General features: G+C 38.2%; 1 protein-coding gene across 1 annotated transcript; it reads right to left on the reverse strand.

The window, feature by feature from the left end:
• Nucleotides 1-3877: 3877 nt before the first annotated feature.
• Nucleotides 3878-14161, reverse strand: LOC143389246 (interferon-induced very large GTPase 1-like). Its single transcript, XM_076842426.1, has one exon. The coding sequence runs from the start codon at nucleotides 14159-14161 to the stop codon at nucleotides 6908-6910; it is 7254 nt and encodes a 2417-aa protein (XP_076698541.1). The 3' UTR covers nucleotides 3878-6907.
• Nucleotides 14162-16594: the final 2433 nt, after the last annotated feature.

The raw sequence follows: 16594 nt of genomic DNA on the forward strand, positions 1-16594 counted from the left end.
ATGTTCCCTCTCTCTATCGCTGGCCTCTCATGTTAACCTTGCTACCACATTAAGTGGCTGGAGGCAGGAGCTAGGAGGAGCCGTCTCTGAGCTTGGCAAAAAAGGTAACTGAGAGTCATGTCTCTTTAATTTGAACTCACTAGTTAATTTCTATGCTTCAAACCTCTATTATGAAGCTAGGGGGCTGGTCGCCTGACTGAGCTCATTGCATAGTGGATCTCATTTGGAGCAATGTAAAGGTTTCAGATACATTTAGCAATGTCTGGAAACATTTTTGGTGCCCTTTCTGCTGAGATCGGTAAAGGCATCCAGTGGTGAATCATAGAGTCACAGCTAAGCATACTGTAAGACACTGCACATTCCCTCTCAACAAAGAGTTGTCTGACTCTAAATGTTAATATTGCTTAGTTGAGATATCTTGGGAGTCTTTAACCTCATTAGGCACATTCTCACCACTTGATGGTGGTGAAGGGCCTTCAAATTTCATGTATCTTCAACCACAAGTCAGATGATTGAAATGGGTATCAAGGCAGGAATGTATTCGGATAAATTTTGTAGATTTAACTTAGTGATTAGAAGGGAAGAATCTGTACTTGCACCCATGGGTGTCTCTCAGTTCCGTAGGATGATGAAACTTTAACTTTTCCAGGAATAATTACAACCTGGAGCACAAAGGACCATGGCACCCTCCTTCTTTTGGTTCAGTATGTTTTCTCCATTTCACTCTAAGGAATGAATTTCCAAGACCTAGGGTTCTTTCCTTGACCCCTACTGTAAGGAAAATTAAAAGAGAAACAGAGACAAGATGCAGAGGCAGGAAAGATACCAGAATGGCAAGATGGCCAAGATACCAGCTTTATTTATAACAATATGTTACATTAGGTCACTGGTATCAGTAGTACATTATTCCTCATTGTGTCATTAGGCAGGTTACAGAGTTAGCAACACTATGCAGCTTATTCCTCAGTTACATAATATGGTAAAAATGTGCAATGTTAGGAGCTTTGTGCAGCTCTCAAGAAAGTCCATTTTTTAACTGTTACGTGGGCAGGTTCAGGCTCAGCAGAGCTTGGTGAAACAGGAGCTGTGCACCTGAAATCAAGTTTGAGACTGATAAGACTCTAACACAGAGTCTCCTCATACAGGGCATTGGTACAGCAGGTAGGCATTCTGTTTTGGCATAGAGGTTTTCCTAGCAGCCACACATTCTGTGTTTTTGCACAGATCCTTCCTAGTCACTAAGCATGCCACAGTCATGAACCATCAGAGACCTCAGTCCCAAACAAGAACCCTCACACCCCCCTCCAACTCCCAATTTGAAGTCCAAATGGAAAAATATCTATTCTTCTCCTCATTAGTTTTTCTCTTTTATATATATAATTTTATTTATTTTTTTAGAGAGAGAGAGAGAGAGAGAGAGAGAGAGAGAATTTTTTTTAATATTCATTTTTTAGTTATTAGCGGACACAACATCTTTGTTTGTATGTGGTGCTGAGGATCGAACCCAGGCCGCACACATGCCAGTCGAGCGCGCTACCGCTTGAGCCACATTCCCAGCCCAGTTATCCTCTTTTTTTTTTTAATTATAAGTTTTCTATTTACTAATTATTACTGACTAATGAGTGGCTCATCTAGCAAGTGTCTCATGCTTCTCTCTGCTCTTGGCTTTCCTTCCTGCTAGTCTATTCTGAAAGGCCTTCATCCTCTCTGCTGCTCTCTTCATACTGGTTTTGGGAACAGAATATTATGTAGCCCTTAGTTTATTTTTTTCAGTTTCTTTCTTATTCACAAACCCATTGTTCAAATCCATCTGCACTCAGCAATCTCTACCAAGGCCTTGAATGATGCCACAGTTTTGTTTTTCCAGAAGCAGATATTGAAACAGCATGAAAGATATTTCTTGGTGGTAAACACTTACAAAAGAATGGGGAGTAATAGGACTTGGCAGTGGGAGAAATTGAACTGTGGTGCAGGCCTCAGAATGCTTCCAGGACAAGGCAGAAACTCTGGAGTGAGTGGAGCCCATCAGAGCATCCTGTGTCAGGCCAACATGGCAGGGCCTCTGTGTCTCACTCAATCATGGATGCAAGTTGCTCAGGAGACCTTGACCCTAGGGGAAAGCTTCTCTTCAATTGAGGCAGATGTGACAACTGATGAGTGGCTGCTTCCTTTACTCCCCTCATGTGGGCAGCAAACCCGTCCTAGAAGAAGGATCTGAGTGGTGCACTTATGGTCCCCCACAGTGGAGATAATGGGAATGACAGGGTAAAGTAAGAGATATACCTGATAGTTTTCTTGGTTCAAAGGAGAAGAACCAAAGATATTTAACAATTAGGGCTGTTGTTTCTAGGAGAACATGATCAGGTTCACATTTTTTCCCAATTTATGTAAATCCCTTGCATTACATTAAAAATAATGACATTGGAGGTGATTGGCTATTGTCAAAAGAACCTTATAATGCTCTTACTCAGCCTTTCTTCCGTCTGTTCCTCATACATTTTTTCTTTATAGTTTTTATTATATTTTTTATTATTCTATTTAGATAAAATTAAATATAGAGAATACAGTCAGACAAACATATTTATAAACATTACTTGGTTCAAAATATGAAAGTTGGATCTGCATCTTCAGGAAGTTGCAATTGAGCCTTGAGCAGAGACCTCACTGCACTTCATTGCAGTAATAATAATGGCACAATGACTTCTATTAACATGATGTTGTTCCCTGGTACTACAACCAGCTAACATGGGAACATATACCAAAAGCCAGGCATATGTATTATTTCCATGTCATATTCACACCTTTATGAGATAGCAGAATTTTATAGAAGAAGCACATGAAGCAGACACATGCTGACTTATCCCAGGGCAGATAGCTAGCAAAGTGATGGGGTCTTTATTCACATACACATCTAAGCAGTCTTGATGCTAAGTTCCTGCTTTTAACTACAGTAGCAAAATAGCATTCCCTAATAGTCAACACTTGACTTAAATCCACTAATTCCCTTCTTCATCTTGAATCCCACCTCTTCTTGTTTCCTCTCTCCATTATTCATTTTTTTACAGGAATAACTTCTAAAACAAATTGTGTGCCTGCAAATTTATTTCTCAGGCATGAGAAACCTAAGATCAATCTAAAGCATGGGGAACCTGAGATCTATTTCACACTGACAAAAAACATTACAAAATTGACTTGGTTGCCTTTGGTTAATTTGTGTTTGAAATACATATAGCTATTAATAAAGTACTGGAGAACTTTGATATTCTGAACTGCATTTTGAGTTATTAAGTATTAATTAGACATTTTGAAGACTGTATTATCAAGTGTGAATTCTCAAGGAGGCCATGCTGAAAAGTATTGTCAATGAACTTCCAGTGAGACTACTTCATCTATTGGTGTGCTTCTAGTAAAATTTTATTCAAAAGCAAAGGAAAAGGGAACCTGGGATAGACAACATGACATAACAACTGACACTTACAGTGTACTTACTCCATGTGTAGCATTGTCCTCCATGCCTTGTAAGTAGCCATTCATTTATTAATGAGAATCCTATCATTGCAGTCTTAGGATGCCTGAAGACACAGGAGCTAAATTACAAGTCCAAGTTCACACAGATACCAATACTACAATGATAGCACTATTGGTTTTCATCACAAACATATGATATAGTATAATACAAAACAATATAATGTAATTTAATACTCTTTATTGCCCTCTAAACTCATATACAACAATAATAAAGGTTTGAATAGCTTGTTTAGAATTTACTGAAAGTTGGAATTGAGAGAATAACCACTCTCTCAATGTAAGAATAAAGGTAAAAATAAAATGACAATTATGCATTTCACAAGTATATCTGCAGTGTTCCAATAAAAGCACCCCCAAATTTAAAGGGGTCAATTTAAGACATACCACAATCCATAAATTTTATTGGGTTCATATTATCTGTCTCTAAGAAAAGGAGATCTCCTGTAAAAATCTTAAAGCAATTTTCCACCATCTTTTATGTAAATCATTTTTATTTAGATTTTTTAAAAATTTTATTGACAGATAATAAATGTACATAATATGGGGTACAATGTGATGCTTTTATACATGTATAGATTGAGGAATAAGCATATTAGGCAAATTAACATTTCCATAACTTTATGTACTTATCTATTTTTTAGGTCGTGACACTTAAAATTCACTGTTTGCAATTTTGTATTGTATAATAGATTAATCATGATTATTTTAATTCTACTCTATTTTAAGATTACATTTAGAGAAAATAAAACACAGACTGAGAAAAGAGCACTACAAACACTTATGCAACTCATACTTGGATTAAAATAGAAAGCTTGGACTTGCTTCTTACAAGTGAGCAGACTATAAACACAACCACATTTTAGTAAGATAGCAATAATAATAATGATAATAATTAGCATAGTTACTAGTTACCTGGTTTTATAGATCACCAGAATTTTTTCTCTTCTTTAACTGAAACTTTCCCTTTTGACCAAACTTTCCCCTTATCCCCCACCCTGTCCTCAGTCTCTGGTAACCTGCATTCTACTCTCTATTTCTATGAGTTCTCATTTTTGGAGTCCACGTATAAGTGAATAACTTACATCCTGTCATGAATTTCCATACTCTCCTAGGTCCATTACCATCCTTGCTCCATCTTTATTGGCCTTGTGATTCCTTTACCACGCTACTTGGCACCTTAGCCTTAATGACTGGAACATCTGAAATCTGCTCATGTGGTGACCCCAATTCCTTTTTCTCTGCTCCTCACCTCAGTGACTGAGGCTCATTCTGCTACCCATGAGAACCCTACCCCTACTAACCTTGCACCAATTTTCAACTCTAATTTTGTGACCTTCAATCAGACTCAGTGCTCTACATCTTGATATTCTCATCCCCACTGACTCCTCTCCCCTGCTCCACTGTTCCTGAGGTCTCTTCCCTAATGAGACCCAAAATACTAACACTATTATCTCTCCCATTTCTGGCACCAACTTGATTATTTTCCCTAATTCTATCATAGAAAACTCCATCTCTACATAGTCACCCTCTTTTATTCTAATTTACCTCTTCCCAATATTTTTGTCATCTCTCTAGTTTGACCTTGGGATCTGATGTAAGAATCACATTGTTAACATACCTGAGTATTTATTAGAGGCCTTTTTACTTTTGCAAAATATTTTTGGCTTTAAAGTCAAAAGTAACATTTGAGACTTATTAGTTGAAGGCTATATTGGTTCATTCAATATAAAAAGCATTCAGCTAATGTCAATTGAATATTAAGCCTTTTCAAAGCTTGCAGTGATGAGTGTGACAGGCACCATACTGTGCAGAGCTTCTGTTCCAAATACTATATCAGGTTGATCTCATTAAGAGATCTTCCCAACTCTCACCAAGACTATTTTTCACACACACACAAAAATAATTCTGTTAAAGAACACCTATATCCTTGACAATTTTTTTTCAAGACTTCTGATACCTTTAATCCCAGCAACCTGAGAGGCTGAGGCAGGAGGCTCACAGGTTGCATCTTAATGAAACTCCATCTCCGAAATTTAAGAAAATAAAAAGCTGTAGTTGAGTAATAATGTGCTTCCTGACATGTGTAATGCCAGGGTTTAATCCACAGCACTACGACAAAAACAAACAGAAAACTTATGGAGATTCTAGTCAGTAGATTTGAAACTGATAATATATTTGTAGACCTGTGGTGGACAAAGATGATGGAGTCAGCATCTCCCATTTCTGAAGATCTACGTTGTTTAACTACTGTGGCTTTGAGATCATCAGCTTTGAGAACTGAGCATAAGGTATAGGTTTGTAGAAGGGTGATTCCCCTAGCACCCAAAAGTATAAGGAAGCAAAAATATGTCTGATTGTAGATAAGCACTCCTCTGCATTTTATACATGAAATATATATTTATACATGAAATATAAATTTTTATTAAAATGTGAGAACCCAATTAAGGTTAATTAATAATTATGAAATTTTTATAAAAAGTAGATATTTTTTCATTTTTTTTTCTTTAGGGGATGTGTTTATAATCATTAATGGCTTTATCTATTTTGCCCTTGTCCACAAACTTGATGGATAGGGTTCCATTTACATGGTTATCATTACACTTGTTTCAGGAGGTAATCTCAGGCAGATAACACCAGCTTTGAAGATCTAAACTTTGTGAATAACTCAACTTTTTGTAGCATGACAAAGAAGTTCCAAGAAACCAGAAAGAAGAGAATGTTGATTAAATGAAGCAGTGATTTAACTTCTATTTCCTATGTTTGCCTGATAATGTTTCCTGACTTGATGAAGACTTTATCTTTGTCAAGTCTCTGGTTTGTTCTCTGCTAGAATAAAATATCCCTATAAAATACTATACATGAGAATCATGAAATTTCCATGAATGCTTTTGTGTGTAAGGGTGAGTAAATTTTCTTCATGGATTGAATGAGTGAAAAAATTTAGTGAAATAGAGAAAGTTTTTTTGTAGTTGCTTGTCAAGACTTGTATATTGGTTCAAAAGCCATGCAGTTACTGTAGAGAAATTTGTAGTATCATGAAATGACTTACAATTTTCCTCGTGAAGATAATTTTTTTCTGAGGTATTACATATTTTAAAATATGTAGAGCAATATTTCAAAGTAGGAACTAGATGTTTGGATTTTGTCTTATGCTCCTCTTTTAGTAGTTTCTTTCCAATCCAAATGGAATTGAGGCAGAGAGATATCAAGTACTTTTCCAGGAACTCTTAAATTCTTGAATTGATATTTAATCGCTTTTTAAACATTTCCTTTACAAAGTGGAATATGTAAAGCTCTAGTTGTAAGGAGGATATATTTTGAGGTTGCTTGGTACTGTGACTTTGTACAGATGCCAAGGTATTTATGTGGTCACTGAAGATTATTTTTTCAAGTCATTAAGCACTTCCTGCTTAGTGATTTTGCCCCATTCATAGGGGATTTGACCTTTATCTATAAATTTTAGCTGATATTTTTCTTCCAATTTTGTTCTGAAGTGAGAGATAAACCATTTCCAGTATGGCTGGGTGGATGAATCTGGGGTGATGCTCCATGTGGCATAATCCCCTCCTGCCTGCCGATAGTTCTTATATGGGAATTTCCGATCATCTCTCAAAATAAACCAAGAATCACTTGCTACTGAACTAGTACAACAATCAATGACAAAGTGGTCTGTTCTATACCAGCTCACTCCACAGACAGCCTCAAGACGATGAAATGGAACACTGTGGTCTCCATCGTGTTCAGGAATTGTGTTTGTACAAATTGCATTACAGAAGGGACACTGTTTCCAACATCCACAGAGATGTTCAGAGAGGATTTTCTCAATTTCAGGAACCATTTCTTCTATAGGCATACTTGACAAGTTCTGTTCCACTGTCTTCATTGCAGGATCCAAACCTGCACTCATGGCTTCTTTGAGAAAATCCATATCTTTTATCTCTTGGTGCTCAATGTTTACCAAGTCTCTTCGTGGGAAAATCAAGTTGTTCCCCAGGTGATCACAGAACAAATCCAGCCACCCAGATGCAGTGCTGCTTTTGTCTTTAGCTACTGCTGTGGATTCATGAATGGCAGAAAGGATGGTATTCTTGATGTCCTCAAGACTTGTTTTAAATAAAGTCTTTATTTTTTTATCTCTGTTGTCTGAACAGTACTTTTGGGTATGGTTCTCAATGTAACTCCTAAAAAATGATTTTGGATTGTGAATGTATTGCCAGTAATTTTCAAAATTTTCTTCTTCTGCTAGAGAGATGAGAATGTGTTTCTCCAGGTTAGACCTGTTTCCATTGAATGCAGGGCAGGAGGCTCTTATCTCCCCAGCTATTCTAGGGACCACTTTCCCCTGGATGGTAGCAGAGACAGCAGGAGTGAGCTTTTGCCACAGAAAATCAACAAAACAAGTGATGGAGGTTGCACCTTGGCAGGAGATCTTGAAACTCATGAAAAAATCATCTTTCTTTTGTTCTAAATAGTTTACAGGATCATTTGCCATCCTAAATGCATGGTGCCTTTTCTTAAAATGCTTTGATGCTTTTTGAAATAAATATGAAGATAATTCAATGTTGTATTTGCTTGTAAATATATATCTATTCTTGGTGTGTTCAGATTTCACTTCCTCTTCTATTATTCTCAGGATTTGATGAAAGTCATTTTGATCATAATCACGTTGTTGATTCTCAATACTATCAATACATTCTTTAAAACTAAAAAAAATACGATCAGTAGTATTTTTAATCGATATTTCATCAGAGGCCTCTAAACTCTTTGAGAAAATTATATATTCCTTACACATCTTGACATGTTTTCTAAAATCTAGCTGAAAATTCTTTTCAATATTTCTCTTTAGTTTTTCTACTATGTTTTTCTCTTTTCTGAAATGTTCCAAAAGGATGTTTTCAGCATCCACATCAATGTTAGGCTCTGTGGCTTGAGGGACATTTGAGGACACTTCACAAACCCATTTTCCCCAAAGTTGACTGAATTTCTCATATAACTCTTCATCACTTAACTTTTTACCTTTTACACTTAACGCCAAGTTTTGGCTCTTCTTCAATAATTCATTTTCATATACAGTCTTTTTCTGTTCTAGTCGTTCTTGATTTTTTTTGAGGCTAATAAGTTCATGGGCTTTTCTCTTGGTGTCTGAAATAAGTGACTCCTTAAGGATTAGTAGTTTATTTTCAAAATAGGCTTTCCATTGGACAAGTATCTCTCTCTCTGGGTCTTCAGTAAAATATTTTTCAAGTACTTGCTTGATGGTTTCATATTTCTCTGTAACTGGACACTCAATTATGCTTGATGTGAGTGTCAGTATTTTTCTATTCTGAATCTGATTGTGAAGCTGGTTCTGCAAGTCCAACATATGATTCCTGAGTTCCCAGGTCCAGTGGTTATACATGGTTTCCAGTTTGCTCATGGCCATGACCTCTCGTGTGTTCCTGAAACTGAAAATGAAGTTCTCACTTACCAGGGCTCTCCACAAATCTTGAACTCTGAATTTTACATCTAATATCTTCATGATGCTTCCTCTGGATTCCTGTTTGGCAGTCAAAAGGATTCTACTTTTCAGTTCTTGGACATTGTGGCTATAGCGAGGATTGGGAGGGGCCATGGGGGGATTGCCATCCCAGAGGTGAGCAAAGTAGTACACGTGAGTATTGACATCAAACTTGATGACATCACTGAAGCAGGTTACATCTGAGCACTCTTCTTGTTTAGCAGCCAGTGCTGCCATTTCATCTAGCCTCTGCTCTAACCGCCTTCGTCCTTCTGTAGTTTGGTCTTTAGCTGTAACTTCTCCTACATTCTGATGGACGAATATGCACCTGGGGGAAATTTTCACTTGTTTCATCCTCAGAAAGGCTTGGACAGCTATCTGTAGGATATCTTGCATTTCTGATGGATTCTCCCCAAATATATTGATCAGAGTCAAGTTTGCAAGCCCAATGACAAAGGTGGCTAACTCGTTGTCCCAGTTCTGAGATTTGTTGCTGAGTTCTGGGGCCCGAAGTCCTTCTGTGTCTACAACCAGCACAAAGTCAAAGCCAAGTTCCTCTGTGGATGTCTGGTCTACCTTCAGGAGCTGCATGTAGGCCCCCTTAGTACACCTGCCTGCACTTACACTGAACTGCAGCCCAAAAAGAGCATTCAGTAGGGTAGACTTCCCAGAGCTCTGCAGGCCAAGGACAGAGAGGACAAAGAGCCGTTTGTCTCCAAGTTTCTCAGAGAGCTTGTCAAAAACAGCTGCCACCCACTTTAGGGGCACATAGGAAGCATCTCCATCCATCAGCTCTATGGGGACACCAGCTATCATCAGGTCTGCAGCAATTTGGGGAAGGAAGAGAAGATCTATATCATTTGTGGAGGAAGTTTCTTCCAGAGCTTCATAGATCTGGCCAACCTCTCTGAGAAATTGCTCAATTCCTAAGGTATAGTCACTAATCTTCTTTTGGCAGAGTTCCAAAGAGTTGATGCTTTGGGAGCTTTGCTTTTCTGTTTTCACAATTGACCACAAATGATTTAGCTTTTCATGTAGGTTCTCCAAATGCTCTGCAGTCAACCTATCTAAAAACACACTCATCCATTGCAAGAAGTAGAGTGTGGTGTGAGTTTCTGAATAGCTGTGGAGAATTTGAAGCACAGAGAACATTACATCATTGAGAGGAAAAGCTCTTTGCACCTGTTTTTGCCGAATTATTTGTTTTTCTGTCTCAAGCTCACTCTTGTGTTGTTCAATGCTTCGATTTCCCTTCTCTCTCAGATGATAAAGTTCTTTGTCCTTCCTACACCAAAGTTGCCACAGTTGTCCCTGAAGGGGTAGAAAGGTTTCCTTCACCTCAGACAACTCTGTTCCTCTTAAAAGAGCCATTATACTCTGTGCCTTTTCTTTGCCCTCCTTACAATCTCTCTGGTCTTCATCAATAAGAAATCCTTGCTGGCGAGCAATTTGAGAACAGTCCTCTAGGCTGAGAGCTGTGTCAGAGAGCTCTAGCAAACGTCTGATGGTAGTTGTGAGCTCCTCTGTCAATTCTGCCTCATTTCTATTCCTCAGGCCAATTTTCACTCTTGTACCAGAACTACTGGGTTTGGATTTTTCTTTGTCGTCTAGCAAACAGATCAATGATCTTGATGACTGACATAGGTCACGGACAATTTTTTGGTTTTGTTTGTTGTCATCAGAAGCTGACATGAGGACCACAATGAGAGAAGAGACCTCCTGCAGGAAGGTGAGCTGCCTTTTATGTTCCTTTGCATCTCCATGAAGATTCATGAAGGTCACACAGTTGTCAAACCTGTCCTCCACTTCCCCTCCAGGCCAAAACCAGCAGATTTCTACCACGCCTCCCATCAAGTGGCAGTTCTTGGTGCTTTCCCTGCAGTGTCGGTGGAAAAACACATCATGTTTGTGCTCACTGAGAAGACAGTTCACAATCTGAGATTTGGAAGCAGACAGGCCATTGCCCACCCTAATGAAGGACACAATGGGGGTGGAGATACAACACATCTGCTGACACTTATGACTGTTCTTCCCATGTGGTGATTTCTTTTCTTGCTGCCAACTTCTCCTTACTTTTCTGAGAGACCAGAGAGAGAATTCAATTTGAGAAGTGCAAGGTTTTGGCACCAGGAGAGGCAGGGCAAATTGACAAGTGGAAAGTTTGGTCAAAATATATTGTCTGGCAAAATCATCTGCACAGTGAAAAATGGTCATCTGGATATCCATGGGGTGAATGTGGGGCCTTGACTCAGTAGTCAAAGGATCAGTGAGAGTATCACTATCTTCAACAGCATCTTCATATGGATCAAAAGCCTCATATTCCTGATTGGTGGCACTTGGAGAAACCTCATATTCTCTATTTCCATAGTCTTTAAAGACAAGGTATCTCAGTCCATAATCCAGCAACATTAGTTTCTGAAGGAAATAAAAGGGAAGTTCCTTTTCAGAATTGGGCTGGGTGTTGTAAAGAGAAGTCTTGTAGATCAGATGAAATTTAGCTTTACTCATTTTTTTAGGGTAGTAATGTTGTAGGCCTAGACGCTGGAGTAAGTCTAGGAAGGCTTCATTTTCTATTATTTCACTTGTGTTATTTTCATTAATATCTGGTTCACAGGGCAGTTTACTTTCATGGAAAATATTTAGTAACTCTCTTTCAACTTCATCCCTTTTCAAAGAAGAGATGGTGGCTTCATAATCTCCATCAATGAGTAATCTCAAGTTTCTTTCTAGGTTTCCCCAATCATGATCTTCTTCAAATTTAGTGAGGACATGTACAACTTCTTTAGAAAATAATTGTCCCATGTGTTTTATTATAAATTCCATGCGTTTTGTCTTCTCTTCTTTAGGTAGAGCTCTTAATTCAGCTGTGGCTGTCAGACCTGTGAGCACCAGGAATGCATGGGCCCTATAACTGGAAATACTTTTGAGCTGCTGGTATTCATTAAAGACAGATTGCATTTCATCCAGTAGGAAGTTTAACTCACCACGCCCCAGGAGAGGCTTAAAAATATTGCTTCCCACCTGATATCCTGCGCCAGCTGCAATGGAAAGTAGTAAGAGCTGTGTGTCTGGCTGCTCTGTTGCTTTCAAGTGGCTCAAGAAGCTGTTGAGAGCCAAGCAGACCTCATATGTGGCCTTTCTTTGAGCTTCTTCTACTTTTACTTGGACCTTTACTTCCGAGAATTCTTCTTGTGTTTTTGTTAAGTTTTTAATGAATTCAGAAAATTGGGAGATGTGGACTTGCTCTTGCTCTGAATCTGACTGTTTGATCCAGTGCATAATGGAGTGAGTCTGAGGAAAATTTTCCACTTTGTAGATGTGAGGATCTAGAAGGCTGCACAACTGAATTTTAATATAATTTGTTTTACAATTGGTAGACATTTTGCAAAAATTGACAGTATTGACTAGAAAAGTCTGCAGATCCTTATCTCTGAGGCATAGGTTAATCCAAGTGTCATTTCTTTTTGTTTTTTGACTCAGTGTTTGCATGAAATTTATCAGCTTTTGAAGCTGTTCTTCAGGATCAGAGACTTCCCAGGACTTCACAGCATCTAGAAAAACTCTAACCTCTTGCCTAACACTCAGTAATTCCTCTCCCTCTTGGATCTGGGCAGTGAAGCCAGTCAGAGCAGTGTAGTTGTCTCTCAGACACTTAGCTACCTTACATGGATCCTTAAAATCACTTCTGTGGCTGGAGAGGATGATGTCCCAAATAGGCACCAGCTGGAATCCCCGGTCAATGACACACCAGGTTTGATTGCTGGCAACAAGGCCAGTTTTCCATTGAGCAAGGTCATCTGCTTCTGGTGGTCCACCTGTCTTGGACACAGATAATTGGAATTTGGTTTGGAGGTTTTGGAAAGTTTTGTTCTGATTATCTGCTTTTGAATGTGAGTCTGACTCATTCACGCCTGTGGCAACATTCACTCCAAAGCCATTGTAGCTGTCTCTTATGTAAATATCCAGGGTCTCTATTGCCTGCTGCTTTATATCAACCAGCTGGTCACTTTGGAACCCCTTTGAGACAACCTTCCACCAGTAGATTCCTCCCAGGTGCAGAGGGCCTTGGTTAGCATGAGAGCCAAACCTGTGGAAGAATGTTTCACTCCAGTGTCTCAGCAACTGGGATTCCTCTGGGTCTGTAGTCTGATCTAGGAGGTCTTCAAGATGTTTCAATTCCTGAAAAGCAGCACTGGACAACTGGAGATGATCAGTGGGAAAGTGGCAGGATGCTATGGGAACATAAATAAACTTTGTTGAGCAGAAATAAGAGCACTCAGAATTTGCTTGATGAGTTTCCTTGGATTCTAAATATTTGCTTTTGTCTAAATCAGTTTCAAAACTAAATACCCAACCTCCACCCTTAGCTGAAGTAGTTAAACTGAAGCCTAAATTCTCCATAGACTGGGTGAACATGACTTCTGCTTGAGAAGATGTAAATTCTTCAGTTTCCATCCGTGTGCCCTGCTGAGGTCCAAGGAGTGAGAACTCTTTGGGGACACTGAGCAGCTCCTCTCTCCTCTGTATCAGGTCCTTGTGGTGGCAGGTGTTGTATATTCCCTGCAGGGCCAGCCCTCCAGACGCGGATCTTACCAGATCCCTATCTGATAGATTTTGCCTGTGGGCCAGTATCTGCTCCTTGGCACTGAGTTGTCTCTGCATGATTTCCATGACTTCCCTGAGGGGCTTTTCAGGCTCTGACCAGTACTCTTCAGGGATCTCCATGGCTTGCCTCAGCTCTGCTTCTTTTTTCCTCACTTCCTCTTCCTGTCTCTGCTTCCCTTCTACTAGGAAGTTTCCCAGATCCTGCAGCAATTGTTCAGCCTGCTTCTGCTTTCGGTTTATCCTCTCCACTTGTGATTCCTGTAACTCTAGAAGACTATGTGAGTGGGACAGGTCAAGCAGCTTCTCCAGGGCCCTTTTCTCCCATGAATATCGTTCATGGAATTTCAGCTTCTGGAGGTCTTCTTTTTTTAATGATTGTAATACCCGGGCACAAGTCACACCCAGATCTTGCTGCAGCTTGGGCAACCAGTACTCAACATCCAGTCCCACTTCTTTCAGCATCTCTTGGAGATCTTGCCTCCTTTTGCCTCTGAGCAAAGGCTCATCAAGGTTCTTCTCTGTTGTGTCCATGACTATGTGAAAAATAGACTCAGTTAGTCTTGCCTGTGTTCTGAGCTTCGAAAGTGTCAGCCACGTGATGAAAAGCATGAATATATTAGTAAAGCTAGTCTCCAAGGCTTTCTCATCCCCTGTTTTACCTGCTCTAAAATACATTTTTTATCACGACCTTTGTGTGTATGTTCTAGACATCACTGAGGATTTTGTCAATATAGACTCTTTTTAAAATTGCTATGGTGAATTGCAACTTAATAGCCTAATTTGGGCACTTACTACACAAACTGAATTGCATGAAAATTATGAGACAGAGGCATAGAGTTTGGAATACCCATGAGTTTCTAATGTTGATGCTTATTTTTTTAAACTATAGCAGTATCACCATTATGTTTTTTCTATTATTTTTCTTTGAATCAGTTAATTCCTACCACTCTGTCAATTCTTCTTAGGTTATTTAATGCTTATTTGCTCTCTTGTTCTTTAAAATGAACTTCTAACCCAATTTACACTTCTAACTCACTACTTATTATTCATCTTCACTGAATTAATATTATCTGCATGGAGAGTTATTTATATATAGGTGTCATTCTAATCTATGTACATAGATTTCTGTGTTTTCCTCAATCCAGGGTTGAATTAGTGTTTTGCATCCACTCCACCTTCAGTGCATATTCTTTGATGTCAGATGAGATATAGTTTCCTTTCTTCTAATTTTATACATTATTCAGGTTTTTATTCCTCCTATAATTCCTTTACCACTCAGTGGCACTAGATACTTGCTCAATGGGTATCCTATACTTTTGTTTTCCTATGAATATAAATTTATTACACCATGTCTTTTCAATTTATCTTCTTAAATCTCTTTTTTAGTTAAATGTTTTAATTTTTAAAATTTTTATCGGCATATTATTATTATATATAATAGTGGGAGTCATTATTCCATATTCAAACATGCACATAAGAGAATTTGATCAGTCTCAATTCTGTGGTGCCTTCCTTTCCCTTCCCACATTTATATCCACTGATCCACTTGCTCTACATGACTGATCTCCCTTCTATTATTGTTATGATTATTAGTTCAATTAGTATAATATGTAAAGTTGGGTTTTTTCGTCGTGTAATCATCCACAATATAGTATATTTTGTTAGGTTTTGTTCTCCAGTACTTCTGCATGTCATTCCATCTTCCAATCCTTTAATCCCTATCATCTTTTCTGTTTCTCTTCCTTCTATTTTCATGAGATCTCTGTTTTTATTCATTTCCTTTATTTCTCTCTAGCTTCTCTAATGAAAGAAAACATTCAATTTTTTTTCTTTCTGGAACTGGCTTAATACCTTTAGTATGATATTCTCGTTTCATCCTTTTACTAGGAAATGACATAACTTCATTGTTATTTATGGCTGAATAAAAATCCATTGTGTATTTACCACATTTTCTTTATCTGTTTTCCTGTTGACATATGCCTTGGCTGATTTAATAACTTGGTTATTATGAACTTCATGGAGATAAGTATTGGCATGCATGTATCATTCTAGTATGCTGATTTTAGTTATTTTAGATAAAGAGAAAGGTGTTGTATAGTGAGGTCATATAGTTAATTCATTCCTACACTTTGGAGGAATCTCCATACTGCTTTCTACAGGTGATGTGCCAATATGCAGTCTAAAGAATGATGTATGAATGTACCTTATTTTATATCACATTCTTACAAGCATTTATTCTTATTTTCATTCTTGATGCTAAAACTCCATTTATTCTTATTTCTTTTTATTCCCTACACTCTGTGTTTTAGATTTTTCTTTCACTTGTCTTTATTGGATTAATAATCTTCTCATCTGCTGTGGTTTGAATGTTTATACCCTACAAAATTCTTTGAAATTTGCCAATTAGCAGTATTAAGAGGTGGTATCCTTAAGAGGTGATTACTGCATGAAGACTATTCCCTTGTGGATGGGAAAACTCCATTATAAAAGGATAATTTCATCCCCCTTTGGCCTTTTTTGCCCTTCTTCTTTCCATTTGTGTTAACACAAATAAGAAGGTTCTGTTCAGATGTCTGTGCCCTGATCTTGGACATTCCAGCCTCCAGAACTGTGAGTCAATGTGTAATAGGGTTACTTTCAAGTCACTGGGGTCAAATTTATGTTTCAAATATAAACCTGCTGCCTGACTACCAGTGGCTTATTTTAAAACTGACATGTTTTCTTTCTTCTCCTCTTTTCTTTCTTTTCCTCCAAATCTGAGATAGGAAGCAGGATTCTTCCTGTCCTAAGCCAATTTATCTTCTATTTTCCTCATTGTCCAGAAGAACAAAGACACTCTGGACTCAAAACTGGAGCAACAGATTGTTTAAGGATATAACTTATTAGATCTACTGATAGCAATACTTGGAAAACATCCCTCGTGTATCTTTATTTAAAAATCCTCTATTCCCCCTGGTAGTTAGA

The sequence above is a fragment of the Callospermophilus lateralis genome, chromosome 2, assembly GCF_048772815.1.
Source record: "Callospermophilus lateralis isolate mCalLat2 chromosome 2, mCalLat2.hap1, whole genome shotgun sequence".
In the NCBI taxonomy this organism is placed as follows: domain Eukaryota; kingdom Metazoa; phylum Chordata; class Mammalia; order Rodentia; family Sciuridae; genus Callospermophilus; species Callospermophilus lateralis.

What these genes read in the sequence shown, in the direction of transcription:
- LOC143389246 (XM_076842426.1), bottom strand. Translation starts at nt 14,161, where the DNA reads ATGGACACAACAGAGAAGAACCTTGATGAGCCTTTGCTCAGAGGCAAA.